A 23164-nucleotide genomic window follows, 5' to 3' on the forward strand; every position below is an offset into this window, starting at 1 on the left:
TCAGAGTCAGGATTTTAAAAAATCTTACCTCCACCACCTCCTCATATTCTTCGTCATCTGCCATTTTCCCAGAGTAGTAGTGGCACCTACAAACTTTTCATGTTCCAGACGAATGAAAATACATTAGAATCTATCCCCAGGACTGAAACCATCTTATAACATTCTAAAAACAGAATTTAAGGCTAATCCATTCTACATATTCATATATTTTTGCAGGCTAAGTGAGAAAAGACATTTAAATACAGGTCTAAAAAAACTGAGGCTTCAAATTTCTTTCTCTTGATTCCTGCAGGAATATGTTTTGTTTTTGTATTGTTACTTCTAGCTACATGATCAATTTAGCTAAAGTTGTAAAAGGAAGCTGAGGTAAGGGAGGTAAAGCGTTTGGATTCAAAGGTACAGAGTATTTACATTTCCAGATACTTGGAGAACAGTATTTTCAAGTAAAATTTCAAGCAAAAATTTTAGTGAAAGTTCAGCTTGGCTTTCATAAAAAGTTGGAGTTTTTCCTGGTAGCACCAAAATTCTAGGAGGGCTGCCTTAGGTCTCCATCCTGTTCTACTACATTGTATGCAATAGATCCTATGCTTCAAATTAGAACACATAAAAATAAATCTGTCAACGGACTTTAAAAGAAAAAATAGAAACCTCAAGGCAATGGGGTTATTCTCTTCCCGAACACCATTGGCCTGTGTGGATTTTTCTCTTTTGTTTCTGTAGCTCTGTTCAAACCTGAAAAATAACAAATTGTTAAAGCATTGATTGAAGTACATATGAGATGGTGCATCTTTGGCCTAAGCTTCTAATTCAGGAACTAGCAAAAGGATCTCCTAAGGCCTTCTTAGTTTGACGCCAGAGAGTAGGACTCTCTCTTGATAAAAGTGGATGATGATTTGGAGCAGCTGTCCCTTCGCCCAAAGATATTTGCCATGTAAATCAATACCCCAGCTGTGGCTGGTTTTGTTATGCTAGCAAAACTGCCGCTCCTTCTGAGGCAAATGAAGCCCAGGAGAACCAGATAAATATAGGAACGTAGAACATAGATCCTTTTTGCACTAATATATTTAGAAAAAAAAAAAAAGAAGGCAAAAAATGAAAAAAAAAATTGTTAGACAAGAGAGCCAACTCAGTCAAGCAATAAATTGGTTAACATAGGACTCGACTCTAATCACACACTACATGTCACGTATTAGTAAGGTCTGAGTAGGGCAATGGGGCTACAGACTTTCCTAGTCACATTTGCATCACTCATTTCCCCAGTTATAACCCAAACTTTGGAAAATACTTCAAGGGAAGTTGTGGAACATCTCCTGAAAGAATATTACAGAAAAAGCCATAAATTGGCCTTACCTTCAATCTACCAAATAAATTTCCTCAGCAGCAAAGCCTCTCCCAACTCTCCCCTCCTGAGAACCCCAGGCAAGAGCCAGCGAGGAGCCTGGGCTCAGAATTATCATGTGGCCAGAGCAGCCAATCAGATCTCAAGTTGCTCAAATTTCAGAAGCTAAATATACTGAGTGATCTTCTGAAAACCACCTGTTCATCAATTCCACTAAAGGATAAAGGGTAACAAATTGCTTGCATAGAAGTATTCAAATGTAATGGAATTTTACCTAACTTCCAGAGTACGGGGTTCAGATTTATGTTTAATCTCTCATTTCCTACAGCTCTGTTTAATACCATATTCATGCAAAAGAATTTAGAAGAAAATCAGCATGACTTTGAGGGGCTTTCACCCTTCTGCAACTGCTTTCTTCCTGTCAATTTTCCAATCTTCATGGAGATAACTATGCTTGCTCATATACAGTTCACCAGATGAGCCACAGGTAAGTCACAGGTGTTGATGTGAAAGAAACAGAGGGATAAGATCCAGAAAACATCAAGTTGGCAAAACCAATTTTTAAAAATGTGATAAAATGAAGTGATTGGTGAAAATACTTGATGGTGACACTAGATAAGGTATCCACAGGGCATAATTAGAGAGATTAGGCCCCATTATTTTTCTATTACTAAACCAGGTGGGGAGGATGCCAAGATCATGTTCATCACCTTCTCCCTTTCTAGGCATGCCTAGCTGCTAGGAATGCGGAGCCTCTCTCATATGTAATTGGGTTACTGATTTTCTATTTACTCAAATGCTTCCTAGAAGCAAAGTGTGAATGCAGGCACAAAAGGGTTCAATTTCTGAACAGCAAGGGCAGATAAAATGGAAATCAGTAAATTACTAGAAGATAATGCTCTATTATGCAAGTCAGAGTGTAAGACATTGACTTTATAAAAATCATCTAACAATTTTCTACCTGAAACCAATTTTCACTGATTTAATCCCTTTCCACTTCCCTGTACTAAGGCAAAAACCCTATGGGTCACTCACATCTTGATATGGATTTGAAACTAAACATATTGTTATAGTTCTTTTTGGTTAAATGTTAGGAAGTAATGTCACATTTCAAACATACATACCTCTCCCCCTTCCATGATTTATATGGTGGTAAAATTTGAACATCATTTTATCATCTGAATTAATTATACCTGTTCATTTTGTTTCCACAGGTTTTATGACCAAGGAATATTTGTGTGGATTATGAGATCATTCACCTGGCAGCTGCAAACTAGAAGAATTATGACTTACTATTCATTATGTGCTTTTTAAAAGATGGTGTTAAATTGAAAAATAAAAAAAATATGTAGTATAAAAATATATAAAGTAAAAAATAGGCATAGATTAATGCTTATCTGGAGTTATGCCCTCGAGACGAAAGAGCACCTCTATTTTTCTGGCCTATCAACGGCCTCTTATGTGGAAAAAGAATCAATTGACACCTTGATCTATTGGTAGCTTCTTATCATATGCCTTACACATAGTAAGTGCTCAATAAATGTTAGCTATTATTATTTTTATTATTATTATTATTATTATTATTTTTTTTTTTTTTTTGGTGGTATGCGGGCCTTCCTCTGTTGTGGCCTCTCCTGTTGCGGAGCACAGGCTCCGGACGCGCAGGCTCAGCGGCCATGGCTCACGGGCCCACCCCTGCCTCGGCAGGCGGACGCGCAACCACTGCGCCACCAGGGAAGCCCTATTATTATTTTTAAATGATTATTACATCTTTAAACATTTTATTGGAATCTTTACTCTTTATATTAGACTGAAATACCAAAATATTGTGAAGCTTCTGAAACCAGTCTGTAGTTAGTCTCAGAATTTATGAATCAATAGGAGTTTGGCTATAAGCCTATTTAATTGGCTACAAAACAAATCAGGGTACAGTGAGGTACCAATAGCAGAGCTTCAGATGATGCTTCCTGAAATATCAAAGTATAGAAGTGTCACGTCTGGGGACCAGAAAAGATTTGATGGAGGAAATGGCATTGTAAAAGAGTTTTTGTTGCTGCAGTTTGATTTTATTAATTATTTTAACCAAATTTTATCTGCACATCATTTAAGAATCAAATAGTTTTGCAAGGCTTGTTACTAAAATCAGTGCTTCCTGTTTCCACTATTCCTTTATTTTTCCCACCCTGGAAACAATAATTTTTACCCTTTTAACTGAATCTTTTGTTATTTATCTCTACACATTTAACAAAATGTCTATATTATTCTTTTCTGATTTTTCCAGTCATTGGTATTATCTGTAAGGTTCCCACCTTGGAAGATCAGGCTTTAGTTCTCTTTTATATAACCCCCACTCTCACCAGACACAAGCCTCATCTCCCATCTCTATCCTCCCAATAATGTTCTATTTATGTAATTCAGAATTCAATGTTTACGTTATTATGATTAACAAAAGACCATTCATAGCTGAACCCCATATATATATTACGATTATTTTTCTTTTTCTGCACAAGGGTTTGTTTTTCTGCAAGTTGATAGTTTTTGTTGCTGTTTTTGTTGTTTGTTTTCTGTCTCTCCTTTTTTTTCTCCATTCGCTTCATTTTTCCAGATAAGCAGTATCCAATAGAACTCTCTGCAGTCATGGAAAAGTTCTATACCAGCACCACCAAGATGGCAGCCACGTGCAGTTATTGAGAATTCAAAATATGGCTGGCATGACTGCAGAACTGAGTTTTTATTTTTTATTTTTGTTTAATTTAAACTTAAATAGTCACATGGGGCTGGTGGCTATGGTGTTAACAGCACAATTCTAGAGGCTTATCACTACCTCAAACTTTCTGTCTAAATCTGCTCTTGGTGTTTTCAAAGACATCAAGTAGCATTTTATAGTTATATCCATTTCATCTTAGATCTCTCAGGGAGCCTTTTGTTCTATCCGACCCAATTTCCTGGAGCTCAGGTCTCATCTTGATGCCCCTCACTGTCATTCTGGGGATTATGTAGATTATAATATGAAAATTGCCATTACTTTAACTAATATTTATTATGTACAGTGTAGCAGGCACTGTTCTAGGTGCTTCCATCCTGCAGCAGGAGTTGACTAAGCACTTTTGCTTTTTAACGGAACTGCAATTGTTTGGTACAGAAATATGCTAATTTAAAAAATACATTCCTCCTCAATTCCTTAAATGTTAGGGGAAAACTGTGACATAGTTTTGCCAATAAGATTTAAGTGTAATTCTAGAGAATAAGCCTTCTGGGAAAGGTATGATTTTACTGAGGAGCAGGGTCAGATTCAGCAGGCATGTACTGTTTTCCTCTTGCCATTCCACCCTCCTCTAGGCCTGGGACACAGATGTAATGTCTGGGGGCAGAGCATGAGGATGTAAGTCATACACTAAGAAAGGTAAAGCTAGAAGGAGAATCAGGCTTTAATAACCCCCTTAATTTTTATATTTTGTAATTATTTTATAATTTAATAAGTTTAATATATAATTGCACAAATAATTACATTGTATTTTAAATTTTCCTGCATATTGTATATTATTTTTTTCTATTTTGCACTTACCAACTACTAATAAAGTTGGTTATTTTTTCATATGTTTATCGACCATTTATATCTTTTATTCGGTGTATTATTGGCCCATATCTCCCCACCTACACTGATTTATAGTCATTCTTTTTTTTTAAATTTTATTTATTTATTTATTTATTTATTTTTGGCTGTGTTGGGTCCTCATTGCTGCGCGTGGTCTTTCTTTAGTTGCGATGAGCGGAGGCTACTCTCTGTTGCAGTGTGCGGGCTTCTCATTGTGGTGGCTTCTCTTGTTGTGGAGCACGGGCTCTAAGTGCATGGGCTTCAGTAGTTGGGGCACGCGGGCTCTGGAGCACAGGCTCAGTAGACGTGGCACATGGGCTTTGTTGCTCTGCGGCATGTGGGATCTTCCAAGACCAGGGCTTGAACCCGTGTCCCCTGCATTGGCAGGTGGATTCTTAACCACTGCGCCACCAGGGAAGCCCCAGTCATTCTTAATATATTATAGCTATTGGCCATGTGTTTCTTCTGTGTGTTGTATTTCCTCCAAGTTGTTTGTGGTGTGTGTGGCCATAGAGATGTTTTAAATCCATATGCAGGCAAATCAGGCAATCTCTTCTTTCCAGTTTCGACACTACTTAACAAGTAAATTGAATTTGAAATGCCACTTTTAGCACTTATTGAATTAACATGGATGTCTGTTTCTAGTCTCTTGTGTTTTTTCTTGTTTTGTTCTCCTTTTACTTTCTGGGTTTTTGTTTTTGTTTTTTACTTTAATTTTGTTTTTGTTGTGAAGTATAATATACAGAAAACTGTATAAAGCTTATGTGTACAGTTTAGCAAATGGTGGTAAAGTGAGCATTTATATAACTATCACTCAGGTACAAAAAGGTCATCTCTGTCGTGACCTTGAGAGTAAAAATTTCCTTGCTTTTATTTTTAGTTTTGCCACCTCTGTATGCACTCCTAAACAATATAGTTTAGTCTGCTTTTAAATTTATATAATGGATTCATGTTGTATGCAATTTTTATAACTTAACTTTTCACTTAATGTCATTATTTTTATTATTGTATAATATTATCATATAATAATGTTTATTATTGTGTAATAATTTAATTATTGTACAATATGACAATACTTCTATTTATCCATTCTGCTGGTGAGGAGGAACTGAGTATATCCAGCTTTTGTCAGTTAAGAGCAAAGTTGAAATGAACATTGTTGCACATGTATTCTGGTACTCATAGACAATTAACTGACCAGAGTATGTAAGTAGGCAGGTAAATTATAGGTCGAGGAGTATGCTTATCTTCAACTTTATTAAATAATGCTACCTGTTTTTCAATGTTGGTACCAATTTACATTCTTATCATGTAAATTGATAAGAATTTTTACATTCTTTACATGTATGCTCTTAACATGGCCAGCACTTAAGATTAAGCTTTCTAAATTTCACCTGTCTGATGGGTGTGAAATAATGTAATCTTGTGGTTTTAATTTGCATTTCCATGACTACTAGTAAAGTTGAACTCTTTTTCCTATGTTTATTAGACATTTGGATGTTTTGTTGTTTTTTGAGAAGTGTCTGTTTAATTCTCTTGCCCATTTTTCTGTTGAGTTCTTGGCCCCCTGTTCATTGATCTATTAGTATCCTGTAAAGAATACTAATCCTTTGATGGTTATATATGTTGTAAATATCTTCCCCTCTCTGTGGTTCTTTTCATTAGTTTCACACTGACATTGTGACATTGACACACTGACTGAACAATTCTTAATTTTCATGTAGTCGACCTCATCAATTTTCTCCTTTGTGACTAGTGATTTCAATAACGGACATGTGGACACAGAGGGGGAAGGGGAGGGTGGAATTAATTGGGAGATTAGGTCTGACATAAATACACTACCATGTGTAAAGTAGATAGCTAGTGCAAACCTGCTGTATAGCACAGGGAGCTCAGCTCGGTGCTCTGTGATGACCTAGATGGGGGGAGGGTAGGTCCAAGAGGTAGGGGATATAGGTATACATAGAGCTGATTCACTTCATTGTACAGCAGAAACTAACACAACATTGTAAAGCAGTTATACTCCAATTAAAAAAAAAAAATTCTTCCCTAAGATCATGAAGATGTGTTCCTGTATACTCTTCTAAATACTAGGAGTCTTACCTTTCATATTTGTGTTTAACCTATCTGGAAATTTTTTTTATATATAATGAACGAGAGATCTAATTTTATTTTTTGCATATGGATAGCCAATTATGCCAGCACCTTTTATTAAAAATTCCATTGTTTCCCCACTGATGAAATTCCTCCTCTGGTATCTATCTTATCCATATATGTATGAGTTCTTTCCAGACTCCCTATTCTATCCACTGGTCTACAATATCACACTGTTGTAATTCTGTAGCTTTATAATCTGCCTTGATGTCTGGAAGAGCAAGTCCTCCCACCATATTATATGTAAGAGAGTTTTAGCTCTACCTGTCTTGGATATTCTATATAAATTTTACAAGTGGCTTATCAATTTCCCTAAAAAGTGTTCATTCAATTAATCTATTTGACTCTTCCTAAATCAGTGTCACACTGTTTTAGTTATTATAGCTCTTTTGTATGTTTTGATATCTGTAGGGCAAGCTGCCTTCATTCTTCTAAAATTCATTTAGATATTCTTATACTTTTGTTCTTTTAGAAGTACTGAGAATTAGTTTATCAAGTTCCATGAAAATTATCTTTGGATTCTTTTTTAATAATTGCATTGAATTTGTAGATTTATTTTGCAAGAATTGATACTTGATAATGTAATCTTCCCATCCAGATTCTTTTTTACATCCATTACTAAAGTTTTATGGTTTTCGTTATACAGGTCTTGAACATTAATAGTATAAGTGTATTTCTAGGTATATTAAAGCACTTATTTTCACTGTAAATTAGATTTTGTATAGACTTTCTAGTAGATACTATGTATCAAGTTTTTTTTCCTATTATTGATTTGTCATTTATTACTATTAATAACTTTTTCATAAAATTTATTAGGATTTTGAGGAAGGTGGAAATAAATGTGTGTGCTCAGTCAGCCATCTTGAATCCAAAGCACGGACACAGCATTTTTGAGTAATTTTGGATACAACTTTAAGATCCAGAAATGACAGGGGGAAGAGCATTCCAGGATTAGTAGATAGTCTGAGCAATCATATAGGGGTGGGAAAGTGTGTGGCATGTTTGAGGAATGAAGATTAATCTGGTTTAGGTCAAGTAAGGTATATGTAGAGAAGTAATGGAAGACTCTAAAGTAGAAGTTATGCTGTGGAGGACCCTGAATGCCAAGCTAAGCAGTGGAAAATGGCATGTTCTGACATTGCCATAAGGGTATTCTCTTCTACACAGTGTAGAGCTTTAGCTACTGTCTCTTTAGTGTAGAGACAGTAGCTAAACAAATATACATCAGAAATACATTATACAGTATAAATTAAATACATTCAATTGTGAAACATGCAGATTCAATAACATAGCAGGATATGTAGGTATGAATAAGAGATTTCTCAAATTATCAACAAAATTCCCAGGTGTTATTTGCTTTCCAAAATCCATGTCAGACATACTAAATTTCAGCAATATGCCTACTCACCCTTCTAAATACTCCCACCTCCTCCTACTGATGCTCCCTACAATGAAAAACACACAAACATGGGAGAGGGAGCTTTTAAAATTACCTTCTGATCCATTTCTAGGTTCTCTTTCTCCTGTCCTTACTTCCTTGGAGGTCTTGGACATAGGTTTATCTTCTAAGTGAGTTCTTCATTAAGTTTCCTGGTTTCGAGAGTCCTGACTTTGAAGCAGCGAGTCTCTGGATCTCTGTATTGCAATGAGAACAGCCAAGGGCTTTCATTGTTTTGCTTCTGTTCTCCCCTCTCCACAGCCTAGCCCCAAATTGTCCTTTCAACCCAATACCCATAGATATTCAATTGTTATGGAGTAAATTATCAGAATTTACAACAATTTACTGTCCGTTGCCAACCAAACTTCGCAAATGAATGGGTCTCAAAAAATGTCAGCCTTAAATTGCTGATTCCTAAAGAGCTTCCAAAATGAGATATAAAGATAAAATAGCAAAGCTGGTTTTCTTGTGTGGCTTTGAACTTACTCCATAGTCAGTACCTCCAACTCTTGCCCTCACACACAAATATACGTGTGTATGTGTGTGTGCATCCTTGCACGCATATGTGTGTGTGTATGTATGTGTGTGTGGATTTCTTTCCAGGAAAATGACTTCCCAAATACTAGTTTGAATATATGTCATTACATTGTTGTTAAAAATAAGGTCTAGTGTTCAAAAATTATTCATTACATGTATTTGTGTATACATGTATATGTAAATGTGAACAGAGAGGCAGCCATAGAATTTATAACATAAAAGGTACATCTAGCTTAGATGACAATTTTTTAAAGTGAATATACATTTCCATGTCCATTAGTGATTGTATGAGCTGGTCTTAGGGGAGGAAGCTGCTGTATCACTTTCTAGTTAGCAAGAAAAGGCTACGTGAAGGAGGTGGCATTTTATGAGGTCCTGTATATGCCAAACCAACCTACCTAAGCCATCCTTTGAGAGTGATTTATTAAATAGTTCTTTTTAAAAAAAAAAAAAAAAAAAAGGTTAACTAGTTCTTAACGCTCTTTGAGAGGTAATCAGCAGTCTGGGAATGCCTAACTCACTTGACAGAGTTTGAACTAATATCTAACTCACCTTTCCATCACTGTCAGCGGGACCAGAACAGTTTGTTTTTCAAGAAGGAAAGTGAAGAGGAGAGAGTTTATCAGCAATGTTTTCATGGTTAGTCACATAACATTGGAAGTTGGAATGTTTGACAATATAGCAAATATGGGTGGGTAAATAGTGGACAATAATTGTCCCATTGATTCTCAAGTGCAGTGCAGTCCCAGGAAGACCCTGAAATGCAGGTCTATTCCTGAAATCCAGTTCAGCATGGTATGGGCACTCTAGCTGACCTATTGAACCTATTGAACAGGTGGTCTGGAGGTCACTGAAAAACTGGGTCAATTCTATCTTCTCCAGTGATTCAAGATACGCTTTAGGGAGGGCCAAGATGGCATTGCAGATCCTGAATTAAACAGATAATCTCAGATCCAAACTGTGCCTAAATAGGGCACCCTGGAATTATTATTTCAGTAGACAGCTAGCTGCCTAGAGTGGGCATGACTGGTCCTTGGTTACCCCTTAGATTAGTTTGGGGTTTTTTAAATAAATTTATTTATTTTTGGCTGCAATGGATCTTTGTTGCAGCACACGGGCTTTCTCTAGTTGCAGAGAGCGAGTCTACTCTTCGTAGTGGTGTGTGGGCTTCTCATTGCGGTGGCTTCTCTTGCTGCGGAGCATGGGATCTGGGCGTGCCAGCTTCAGAAGTGTGGCACACAGGGTCAGTAGCGCAGGCTCAGTAGTTGTGGTGCATGGGCTTAGTTGCTCTGCAGCATGTGGGATCTTCCCTGAGCAGGGCTTGAACCTGTGTCCCCTGCACTGGCAGGCAGATTCTTTTTTTTTTTTTTTTTTAATTTTTAAATTTAATTTTATTTATTTTTTATACAGCACGTTCTTATTAGTTAACTATTTTATACATATTAGTGTATACATGTCAATCCCAATCTCCCAATTCATCCCACCACTACAACCCCCTGCCACTTTCTCCCCTTGGTGTCCATATGTTTGTTCTCTAAGGGTTCCCTTTTCTCCACACCCTCTCCAGCATTTGTTGTTTGTAGATTTTCTGATGATACCCATTCTATCTGGTGTGAGGTGTTACCTCATTGTAGTTTTTTTTTTTTAAATAAATAAATTTATTTATTTATTTATTTTTGGCTGGGTTGGGTCTTTGCTGCTGTGCGCAGGCTTTCTCTAGTTGCGGTGAGCGGTGGCTACTCTTCGTTGCAGTGTGTGGGCCTCTCATTGTCGTGGCTTCTCTTGTTGTGGAGCACAGGCTCTAGGCATGCGGGCTTAAGTAGCTGTGGCTTGCGGGCTCTAGAGCGCAGGCTCAGTAGTTGTGGCATACGGGCTTAGATGCTCCGTGGCATGTGGTATCTTCCCGGACCAGGGATTGATTCGTGTCCCCTGCATTAGGCAGGTGGATTCTTAACCACTGTGCCACCAGGGAAGTCCCATATGTCTTGATTAATGTAGCTTTGTAGTATAGTCTGAAGTCAGGGAGTCTAATTCCTCTGACTCCTTTTTTTTCCCTCAAGACTGCTTTGGCTATTCGGGGATTTTGTGTCTCCATACACATTTTAAGATTTTTTGTTCTAGTTCTGTAAAAAATGCCACTGGTAATTTGATAGGGATTGCATTGAATCTGTAGATTGCTTTGAGTAATATCATGTCATCTGCAAACAGTGACAATTTTACTTCTTCTTTTGGTAGGTGGATTCTTAACCACTGCACCAGCAGGGAAGTCCCCTGAGATTAGTTTTTTCCAAAATAGAAGCTTATCCCATAAAACTTCTCTGTGGCTTCCTTTCCTCAAAAGTAAACACGGAATTGTGACTGGCCTTTCCCAGTAGCAGTTCTTGAGAATCATTAGTCTTATAAGTTGGTCCATGAGAAGAGGGTTCCATTGTCAAGAAGTGTGGGAAGTGCTGAGCATTCTAACCCCTCTATGAGATTTGCAGGCACATTCAATTGTTAATGGCTCCAGGAAACAAAGCCTCAAAGGAAGAGAAATCTACTGGCTTCTTTGGTTTCTCCTTGCATGTCTGAAAAGTATTCAACCATAGTACAGTATATTTAAGTTAATTTTGTCCCACTGGATATACTTTGTGAATCCCGACATTAACATTTATCCAGTGTGGCAATTCCAGACCTGCCTTGGTCTAAACAAACCCTGAGGACTGGCACAGAAAAAAACTGGCACCCAAGGCTGGGAAGAGAGAGTCAGTTTACCAACCTTCCCATCTCTGACCTGCATGTCATTTAATTGACAACTAAATGTCTTACTCTAGGAAATCCTTCCCTTGCTTTGGGACTCATTTTCCTTATCTGTAAAATGAGCAAGCTGTATGAGCCTTTCGGCTCTGCATTGCATGAAATATCTTCCTATGTGTGAGGTTCACTTTAGAACTTGACCTCACCACTGCCCCTTGGGCTGCTGAGTGACAGACACCACAGCTAATCTTCCATAAATAGATGTTCCATATCTTGGGTCTCAGGATGAATTTATAGCTGAAGATTGACACATAGTAACATTCAAACAAGACCAATCTGATCTCCAAAAGAAAACATTTTACACTATTTAAAAACCATTATATTACACTATAAAGCAACGACATATTTTTAACTTAATAAGTATGAATGACAGTCCTGATTTTTATTTAAAAATAATAATAAGTTTAAAACTAACCAATACGTACCAAGCAATTTCTCTGGACAGGTCAACACCCAAGAGGCATCTCAATGCACCTTAGAGTTATCCCAGGGGCCATTGGGGTTAATAATGACTTTTTACCTAAAAAATTTCTGTTTCCTTTTTTTTTGTGAAACCAATAAGACATTTCAATGTGATTAGTACTTTTTTTTTTTTTTTTTTTCGGTCCGCGGGCCTCTCACTGTTGTGGCCTCTCCTGTTGCGGAGCACAGGCCCCAGATGCGCAGGCTCAGCGGCCACGGCTCACGGGCCCAGCCGCTCCGCGGCACGTGGGATCCTCCCGGACCGGGGCACGAACCCGCGTCCCCTGCATCGGCAGGCAGGCTCCCAACCACTGCGCCACCAGGGAAGCCCAGTACATTTTTTGATTGGTTACAGGTGTGCCTCATTTAACCACCCCAGGAGCTTAACAGGTAGCAGAACCATTTCGTTTCTCTGTTATTTTGCTTAATTCTGAATGATGACAAAAGGGTCTAAACACCAGCTGATCTAAAAATGAACCTAAGGCTGCAGAGACTGAGAAGGACCAAAAGTAAAATGCAAATCTAATTTATATGCCAAAGAAAATATGGCTTTCAGGGAAGAACATTTAAAGAAATACCTAAGTCATGGTATTTTCAGGGAGAAAAAGTAATAATAAGGAACTATCAGATAATAAGCTAGCAATGTGTTAATCTCAAATGAGTATCCAAAACAAAATTCAAACCCCATTAGCAGTTTGGAACTGACTTCTGCTTCTTGAAATAAGCAAAGAATAGTTCTACAGATAAGGAGTAGGTAAAGAATAGTCCTATATGTAGGGAATAGGTAGAGAATATTAACTCTAAAATGTGCTATTCCCAGAGGCTAAATACCTGCCATCCTTAGCCAGCCAAAGGAATCCTTCCTCCTACCTCAGCTCAATTCACCTTCCTGACTTTCTCTTTCTCCAGATGCACAAAATGAAAATAAACACTGAATTACAAGGCTGACTGTTGCTTTGCCACGCTGCCTAAAGGCCCAGACTGGGAGACTTATCAGAGACCATTTTTGGCATTCAGCTCAAGATTACCCCCAGGTGGTGTTTTATCAATGTACAGTCTGTCCCTTGCCCCTTTGGACATATTCCACCACTTCTAAAGCCATATCTGCATCTCTGTCCCTGAGGCCCTTTTCCTCAGCACTAAGGGAAGTTGTACTGCCCAGCAAGCTGCAGACCAGGAGTGCCAAGGAATTAACACACCACCCCAGGTCACCAGCTACCACACTCAATAGTGCCTGTCAGGAGTTTTTGTATAAATACCCCATCTCCCTCCCACCTTGGTAGTGCTTTGCACTACCAAGCACTGATCAGTGCTTTGCACTGATCCCAATTTCCCTGAGGCTTAATAGTTCTGCCTTCCCTTCCCTGTATAACATGCCTTTCTTTACTGGAGTTGCTTGCACTTCTTAAATAAAGTACCTTCACTTAAATCCATCTTCAGTGTCTGCACCTGGGAAAACCCACACTAAGACTTGTTATATCCAATGGCCATTTCACAATGAGGAAGGGAAGTTCTCAAAAACAGGTTATACTGCAAAGGGGCATGGTTGTCAAGGAAAATCTCACCTCCCACATGCTGAAGCTCTCCAAAGGCCACTCCAGTGAGCAAGTCATGATCTCTTATGATTGCCTCGCCTATGCCTTTGAGCCCCCCTAAAATGCTCTCCTCTATCTTCTCAGCTAATTTGTGTCTAAATCCTTCCTAGAATCTACATCAAAATGTAACTATACCATATTCTCTAGGATAGTTCCCAAAGTATGGTCCCAGGACCAGCAGCATTAGGGTCACCTGGGAACTTGCTAAAAATGCAAATTCTTGGGCCCCTACTCCAGCCTATTGAATTAGATTCTCTTGGGTAGGGGCCCAGCATTGTTATTTTAACAAGCCCTCCAAATGATTCTGATGCACGATGAAGTGTGAGAACTACTGCTCTAGGAAGCATTTCCTGTCACCCACAATCTGACTGTAAAAACCTCCAACTCCAGTTCTTCCCCTCTTCCACATTTATTCAGTCAAACTCTCAGCGCCACCTGGTAAATCTCTCTCATGAGGACCTCTTTTCTCCTTCTCCATTGCCACTGCTTTAATTCAGGCCAATCCATACGTCTCACCTGAATTATCAATGCAGTCTCCCAACTGGTCTCCCTGAATCTGTGCCTCCCATCTATTCTCCATCAGCCCTTAGATGTGTGTGTGTCTAAAATGCAAATGTGCTGTGTCCCTCTAGTGCTTCAAATGCTTCCACTGCAGTCTGTCATCTAAAGGTAAGCTTAAGATCCTTAGGCTCTGCATGCAAGGCCATTTGTGCTTTGGCTCCTAACTTTTCCTGGACTTCAGACACACCAAAGTACCTACAGCGCACCTCCCCTTTCACTTCCTCAGGTAGTGCCTGAACCATCTCTATCACAGCTACATTCCTTAGGGTCTTAAAAACCCCACAAGTGCCCTCCTTAAACAAGCCATAGGCATGTAAAAAACAACCCTTCAAGACAATATCAAATTTTGGAGGGGATCAGTAGCCTAAAGCAACTCAGGCTGCAGGGGTGAAGAGAAAAGAAGGATGGAGGGGCCAAAGCTAGATTTTTCTCTACTTTTTCAGTTTTCCTCTGGGTAGGTCTTACCCCTCAGGGCCCAGTCAGGCCACTTGTTTTCCAGCCCATTCTGCATTCACTATCTTTGGCTCTAGGATTTATTTTGTCCCTAAACTCTTTGAGATGAATTCTTCCTCCATAAACTAGAGATAAATGCTTGCCTTGTGTATCACATGGGGCTGGATGAGGCTCAAGTGAGAAAACATTTATAACAAGCTTTGAAAGCTCTGAGGTATTGATACAAGACAAAAGTAAGGTATCGCTGTTAAATAATTGAAACAATTACGCTAGCCAACATTTAGTGAGCACTAATTATATGCCAGGCCTAATCTGTCAAATGCATCATTTTATTTAATCTTTTTAAAGCTCCATGAGTAAAATACTATGATAATCCCATTTTACATAAGAGGAAACTTAAGAGGCAGCAGAACTTGCAAACAACCTGCCCAACATTACTTAGAAGTAATGGAGCCAGGATTCAAACCCAGGTAGTGTCACTCCAGAGCCCAATTTCTTAACCCCTGTGTGCTACTGCCTCACGAGCATGTCTGTGACTGTGGGGATGTGACATTATCCAAAGGGCCTGACATATTCTAGGGTAGGCCAGTTGAGCTCACTGTACAGGGGTCAATCTATTGCTCTATCGTCCGTCCATGCATATTGTCCTCTATTGGTGGCCAGAGCGGTGAAGAGTCTTGTCCCTGAGGATGGAGCACCTGAGTGCAAAGATACTAATAGGGTGACCTTGAGCAAGTAACCTACCTGCTTTGTACCTTGGGTTCCTTTCCTGTAAAATGAGGAAGACATTTGTATTGGCCTCATAAAATTTTCTGCAGATTGAGAGAATTTCTGTAAAAAGGTGAGCACAGTGCCTAATACGTGGTGAGTGTTCAATAAATGTTGGTTCTTATTATTATCATTTCTCTGGGGGCAGTAGCAATGTGGTGAGGTAGCAATATTCTCTACCAAACTGTGAAGAATATATTATAGGAGCCATCACAGTGTCTCTGGAGAATGCTTGCCGCACCTAGAAAACTGTCTTGAGCCCTTGAGCTGTCTTTGGGTCATCAGACAAGAGCAAACAGGCTCAAGACCTGGGGTCAACACAGTGTTGAACGCGGAGTTCACTGCTGCAAATAGCAGCCACCTGTGGGCTGGACAGAATGTGTCCACCCTCTGGCAAGGAGTCAGGGGCATGAGGGTGTGAGGAAAATTAAGCCAGAGCAAAGGCAGTGTGTGTGGGCTCAGTGGGCAGAAGGGAAGGAACTAAGCACATTTCAATCAAAAATGGCTTATTTTCAAGGGGGGCTTGAAAAGGCCCAGCCTTTCAAGGGCTTGTGAGGCCCAGCCTCATTTTCACAAAGGGCCTCAAGAGGAGGCCTCTGAAGTTAAGTCTAGTGAGGTTATACAATAGCTGACCAAGATAAACTGACAGGATTAAAATAAGTTGCCGTTCATCAGGGAACTTAAAACTTGTATCCCACTTCCTAGAGTACACTGTAAATTAAGATTTTTAAATAAGTTCTGCAATTATCTCATGACTAACATAATTATATTGCACTCTGTGTTTTATAAGTTAATTTGTTGACTGAAAACATTTAAGTATCCCATAATATTTATAATCTTGCAATCCTGATACAAAATTTTTTCAAGAGTTGTTTTTTAATAGATTATGAGTCTCCAAAGAGAAAGTGGAACAGGCCAGGCACTGAGTCTCCTGAAGCTTTACATTAACTTTTACAAAATGAACAGCAGGATGTGATGGGTGGAATTGTATCCCCTCCACCCCCACCCCCAAAAAGGTACGCTGAAGTTCTAAATCCCCAGGATCTGAGAATGTGACCGCATGTGGAAATAGGGTTGTTGAAGATGTAATTAGTGAAGATGAGGTCATACTGGAGTAGCATAGGCCCTTAAACAGTATGACTGGTGTCTTCACAAAAAGACGAGAAGCACAGAGGAGACTGTCATGTGCAGAGACAGAGACACAAAGGAGGAGATGGTCACATGAAGATGGAGGCAGAGATTGGAGTGATGCATCTACAAGCCAAGGAACCAAGGATTACCTGCAAACACCAGCAGCAAGAAGAGGCAAGATTGGATTCTCCCCTATAACTTTCAGAGGGAGCATGGTCCTGCCAACACCTTGATTTCAGACTTCCAGCCTCCAGAACAGTAAGACGGTAAATTTCTATTATTTCAAGCCACCCAGTTTGTGGTACTTTGTTACAACAGCTCTAGGAAACTATTACACAAGGTTACATCTTCCCTCTATTTTCACAGCCTCTGTTAGATGGTCCAGGCATCTGTTAGAACAGGATCCCATGTGTTGCCTTATGTTTGTCTTCTCTTACTGGGCTATAAGCAGGAGTGGTGGTGTTTATTCAACTATAACTCAGCACATAATAGTTGCTTGATAAATGCATGTTTGACTGAATGAATGAATCTCAAAGAACCTCTGGGATTCACCTTGGCTGCTGGTCCACCTTCAGCCTCCAGCCCTTGAATACCGAACTATTTTCCAGCTTAATAGGTATACAAAGGTGCTAGGTGTGAGAAACCAGGGCAGCAGAAAATGGCCCTGGAGGACATTGTGGGATCTGAGACACTGAGTTGGTCACACAGCCTTGACCTCAGATCTGCCCCTTACCTCTGAGTAACCTTCAGCCACATACTTTTGAGTCTTTTAAAAAGTAAGTTATTGCCTTACTGATTTGCCTGGGAAACAACTCCTTGAAACTAAAAATGAGTATCACTTCAATGTCCAGTATACATGTGGGAGATATTAGCTGTAATTCAGTGTTTCTCCTTCTCCATATATAACGCACACACATGTGAACACATACACAAGTACGTGTGTGTATAAATTTCTGATGTTGGTGTCAACAGTCTGAGTTGATATTCAATGACTTTTACAATTAGGCTACTATAATGATTACTACACAACCATTGGTTGAAAATAATCATGTTATCATTAAACATGTCACTTCTGGAAAGATGAAATACATAACAAAAGGAAAAGAAATGGTAAAACAAAAATCAATTCATTAAAGGCTATGTGTTTTCAGAAGTATCGGACATTTTAAATTCTTCAAAATGTATAACTTCAAAGATACCCAATTTATACCTCACTAGAAAAAGTTGTATTTTGTTATTTACCCCTAGATGCAAACTGAGTTATTTCTAACAGAACCATCATGACTTGAACACTGGAACCATCCAGTCAACCTCAAGAGTTGCCCAGAGGATCACATGGAAAAGAGAACGACTACGTGCTTACCATCTGTTTCCCATATGCCTGAGAAAAGATCCAGAAAATCCAAATTCTCAGGGCAGCTGGCCTTCAAATCAGTCACCAGAGAGAGAAGTGCTTCCTGCCGCTGGCTAAACTAACCACACTGCAGTAAATACACCTCTTGTTCAATGGTCAGAATCTTGATTGCCTTGTACAGTGGTATAAACGGTATCAGAAAACCGAGAGAACTCTGACCCATCTAGGTGCACACCTACCCACACAGGTGTTTTAGATGTGACACTTGGTTACCACGGGCCTTCCTTTCTCTGAGTCAACACTCTGGCCTGTCCAACGGCCAAGCAGTGTGAATTTCAATAGTTTGCCAGAGGGTTAAAGAGACTGTGGCTTTCAAACTGAGATATGTTAAATACTTAAAAACCAGCTTTTTTTTTTTTTTTAATCTTTTGGCCATGCCACCCAGCCTGTGGGACCTTATTGCCCCAACAGGGATCGAACCCACGCCCCCTACATTAGAAGCTCAGAGTCTTAACAACTGGACAGCAAGGGAAGTCCCTGAAAATCAGCTATTGTTATAGACCTGAGAACACTTTTTTTTTTTTTTTAACATTTAAAAATACTCTTCCTGACTGGTCTTTTGACCACAGTCTTTGGGGCCCTGGGTGGCTGGAAGGAGTTTTCTTGGGGTTACCCTAGGAATAGCTGACAGTAGAATTTCTCCATTTCCCCCCTCCTTTACGTATTGGAATTTTGCTCCTGATAAACAAGGCAGAATTTGGTTTTTCATTTTAATGCATTATAGTAGCTACTCAGTAAATATTTGAATGTTCCAATAGATTCAAAATATATGTGCTTAGTGAATTTTGGATTAACAGATGCTAAATGATGTCACTGCTTATGAATGCAAGTCAGACTAAAAAGACCTAGTCAACAAAAGCTGTAGGAATGACACACAGGTGGCAACTTTCCTCTTGGTACTGCCTTATGGGTATTTCATGAAGCATGGGCTAGTCCTCTTGGGGAAGAGAGGAAACTCAGAGGTGTTGAGGTCCTTTCATGACTTTTAACAGCTTCATGTAAACAGAGAAACCAAGCTAAAAAGCAATTAAGCTCCTCAATCCAATGCGGCTGAAACCACAGAGGACCCTGAGGCTGTTTGGGAGATATGAGGACCCCAAAGAGATCTGGGTCAATACACAGTCCCTATCAACACTAGCTCAGTAGATTCCCTCTCTTTAAAGAATTTATTTTTATTTTTATTTTTTAAATTAATTGGATCCCTCTTTGAGATCCACCCTCAGCAATGCCCAGAGGCCAGATGCATTCTGGATGGCATCTCCCTTTTGTGCTAGCAGGACAACAGGAAGGCATGCCAACCCGAGCCCCAGTGAAAGCCTTCAAGGCTGAGGTCCTGAACGTTTCCTCTGTTTGTTGGCCACATAGGTTCCTGAACTTGCCACCATGCCTATTTTACAATTTTCAAAAATCAAAATATGTAGCACTTTTATTAGAGCTATTCTTAACATGCGAATGTATACACATGTACACACACACACACACACACACACACACACACACACACACACACACACAAACAACCAGGGCATATAATTAGTGCAGGTGATATACATAGGCTCATGAACAAAGCTTGTGCTGGAGACATTGCTGGACCAGCAAGTACGACTGCCCCACCAAAGCATTCATCCAGTGAATATTTATTAAGTGCCAATTAATGTGCTAGGAATTGTGATGTGGATATGGTGATGACTGAAAATGACGAAGTCTCTATCCTCCTGAATTTACATACCAGTGAGGAAGACAGATAGTACACAGGGAGACAGATCAAAGTTCTAAGAGGAGAGGGAAGGGCGGCGAGGCAAGCTTGTCAGGAGAGCCACGGAAGCTCTGTGACACGGTGAAGTTGGAGCACAGGCCTCAATGAAACGAGAGTGAGCCATGTGAGTGTCTGAGGGAGACCATTCTGGGCGGAAGAAACAGCAAATACAACGGCCCTGAGGGAGGAATACGCCTGACTTATTTAAGCAAAAGCCAAGCCAAGGAGGCTGGAAGGGATTAATGGAGGAGATTAGCAGGGAACCCTTCAGGAACACATCAGAGTCAGATCCCATCGGCCCTGATCATGCTTTTGGAAGGTTATGAGTCAGGGAGTGACAGCCACGTGCACTGTGGTCCACATCGATAATCCTGGAAAGGGCATTAGTTCTGACGATTGGGTGTCTTGCACAGACTTTTCAGAGGTGGCCAGAGGGCCACCATTCCTTGCAGAGGGTAAGTTCCAATCCCAGTCTCTGGGGGCTAATTCAGGAGTGGGCATCATTCTGCCCACTGTTTCTCTCCTTCCTCCTTCTCCCCCCCTCAGGAGCTGTCCCTCCTCAACAGACTTCCAGGAAAGGTAAACTGGGGAGAGGAGACAAAATGCAAAACACGAGTCTTTCAACTTGGTCCAGGTGTAGGTAAGGAAGGGTGAACCGACAGCTGATCTGAGGTCTGGGAAGTAGCTGATCCGTGTCCATCATTAGTATCTGCCCTTTTTGCTTTAGATTCATGAATCCAGTCCCAGACTGGCTCTTTTTACTCATTTATCAGTTTAATTTATTCTGTTATTTCTTTTCTTTGTTTTAGAGGGCTTGAACTTGCCCCTCTGGAGAGTAGATGTCCACATGCATCAGCCCATGCAGCCACGCGCCCGGGAGACACCGAGGCCAGGAAAGCAATGGTTTTACTTCTTTGCTTTCAAAAGGTTGTATTGAAATAAAGACCGAAGATAATATGGGAACAATTTCTGCACAACACATAATTATTCGGCTTAGCAAATATTTTAAAAATAAGCTAGGAGACAAAGTATAGGCACTGCCATTGACTGCCCCTGTGTTCTCACAGAGGAGAAAATACAAGGGAAAAGGGAAAGGTGGGATGTGATAGGGCTTCTCTCTTCATTCTAAATAGTGAACTCAGAGTTTGAAAATACAAGATGAACTGGAAGCCATTCTCTTGCCAGCCTCCTGCCTTCACTCATCAACTTCACAATTTCTCCAAGGAGCCCTACCATGCCCACGTCCCCCACCCACCTCCCTCCCCAGCCTCCCTCTCTCACCTCCAGCACCTCTCACCTCTCAGCACCACTGGAGATGGGAGGGAGCTGGGAGAAGCAGTTTTTTCCTGTTACACATGGACTGAACAGCTCTGAGGACCAAAATAGAATGAAAGTCCCCACGCCTGGAGTGAGATCCAATCTCCTGCATCGGCCTGCTTCCTGCCCCTCCAGGCTCACTTCTCCCCAGAGTGGGCTCCAATCCCCTTGGCCTTCTTACTGGGAGCTCCAGGCTTCAGACCTGCCGTGGCCCCTGCCTGGAACATTCTTCCCCCAAATAGTCACTGGGCTCCCTTCCTCCCATCATTAAGCTGCTGCCCAAATAGCACTTCCTTCCACTGTGTGCCGGCCAGCGCCTGCCAGCCCGGCCACTCTCCATCACATTGCCTTGCTTTATTGTCCCTCGTGGTGTTCATCACCAACTAGCCATCACCATGTATTTGTCTATTCATTATCTGTCTCCCTCCCCGGGACACAGGCACCTCGAGAGCAGGGACCTCGGGAGTTGCTCCTGGCTGTGAAATTGTTCCTGGTGTGTGAAAGGTACACAACAAACTTGAACGAGTGGGAACAGGATTAGAATTTTTGTGAGTATAATACACTAGAAATTACTTCCCAGTTTATGGCATTCATTTTAGAAATGAGAAAAATGAGGCCCACCCAGAGAGGTCAATTGACTTGCCCGAGGTTACACAGCCAGTTAGCGGCAGAACCTGGGGCTAGAAGTCCAGGGGTCCCGATTCTCCTGGGCCAGTGTTCATCCTACAAACCCAGCTGCCTTTGATTCATTTATATCCTCTCTCTCTCTCTCTTTCTTTTCCTTATAATGAACCACAAAGGAAATCTCAAGTTAATGATATTCATTGTTATTTCCTGCCTTAACATTTTGAGCCAAGAAAGGAAGGAAGTTTAGCGCTACTGAGTAAACATCGGTGCTAAGGCCTGCAAGGCAGGGATTCCTACCAAATTTGATAGATGAGGACACTGGCCATCAGAGAAGGTAAGGAAGATGGCTATTTAGCTGCAGCGCTGACACCAGAGCCCTCTCTCCTATGTGTGTGGCTGGGCTCCCACATCGAACCGCCAGCATCAGACTCTGTGTCTCCTTTCGAGTATCCCCGTCACTGTGATGCCTCTGGAGCTGTGGGAAGCTGTAGCCTCTCCGATTCTTAATGAGCCACTGAGCTGTCCCTCATCAGCTTTGTGGCAGCAGCCCTACCTTTGATTCAGGGCTCAGGGTATGTGTGTTGGGGGTTGAGGGGAGTGTGTGGGCAGAGAGGTGTTTCCTGGAATGATAGCTCATCTGGATGCCCATCCTCTGAGGGTTCCATGGACTGAGGTAAACTTGAAGACAGTCACCTTTCCCAGGAGTCACTCTCATCCTCCCTCATGCGTTAACTCACAGGCAACAGAAAGAGGAGTTGGATGTTCTAAGCTAGAAAGCACTAGGCAAAACCACCTTTGAAAGTAACAAGCCCAGCTAGCACTGAGCAAATGTAGGCTCGGACGTGCATGTTCAAGCACCAGAGTGAACCAGCCAGTCCTGGAGTGGTGATCTGACTTGGTCTTCTCTTCTTCCTCCCCTCAATGTCACAGACATACACACATTCTCTCTCTCTCTCACACACACACACACAGTTTTAGTTTTTGTTCAGATGTAGGTAACCTCAGAGTTGGAACTTGGAAACACAGTCATAGGTTAATATTATGTGGAAGAGGTATTAGACAGAATCCCTGAGCAGCTCCAAATGGCAGAATGAGGCTCAATGGAGGGCGAGGGGGGGGGTCACAGAGAGGTAGACTAGGGGTTAACATAGACAGAGACATCCTTATAACTAGAGCTGTCTGACGAAGGAGCAGCCTGCTTGGTGAGGTAGTAGTTGCTGT

General features: G+C 40.7%; 1 protein-coding gene and 2 long non-coding RNA genes across 3 annotated transcripts in view; 2 read left to right on the forward strand and 1 right to left on the reverse strand.

The window, feature by feature from the left end:
* Nucleotides 1–1438, reverse strand: part of NEB (nebulin) — a 235517-nt gene extending 234079 nt beyond the window's left edge. The window contains exons 1-3 of the mRNA XM_028477867.2: nt 1351–1438; nt 649–732; nt 29–93 (exon numbers count right to left, since the gene is read on the reverse strand). Of these exons, the coding sequence (XP_028333668.1) occupies nt 29–64 (36 nt within the window). The 5' untranslated portion in view covers nt 65–93; nt 649–732; nt 1351–1438. The remainder of the gene's footprint in view (nt 1–28; nt 94–648; nt 733–1350) is intronic.
* Nucleotides 1439–1462: 24 nt separating this feature from the next.
* Nucleotides 1463–3028, forward strand: LOC114484049 (uncharacterized). Its single transcript, XR_003676543.2, has 3 exons — nt 1463–1566; nt 1668–1826; nt 2554–3028. It is a non-coding gene; the product is annotated as an uncharacterized lncRNA (long non-coding RNA).
* Nucleotides 3029–16569: 13541 nt separating this feature from the next.
* On the forward strand, nt 16570–21704 carry LOC114484056 (uncharacterized). The gene is made up of 3 exons (XR_003676562.1): nt 16570–17095; nt 18078–18338; nt 20809–21704. It is a non-coding gene; the product is annotated as an uncharacterized lncRNA (long non-coding RNA).
* The last annotated feature ends 1460 nt before the right edge of the window (nt 21705–23164 follow it).

Source organism: Physeter macrocephalus, chromosome 2 (assembly GCF_002837175.3).
Source record: "Physeter macrocephalus isolate SW-GA chromosome 2, ASM283717v5, whole genome shotgun sequence".
NCBI classification, from domain to species: domain Eukaryota; kingdom Metazoa; phylum Chordata; class Mammalia; order Artiodactyla; family Physeteridae; genus Physeter; species Physeter macrocephalus.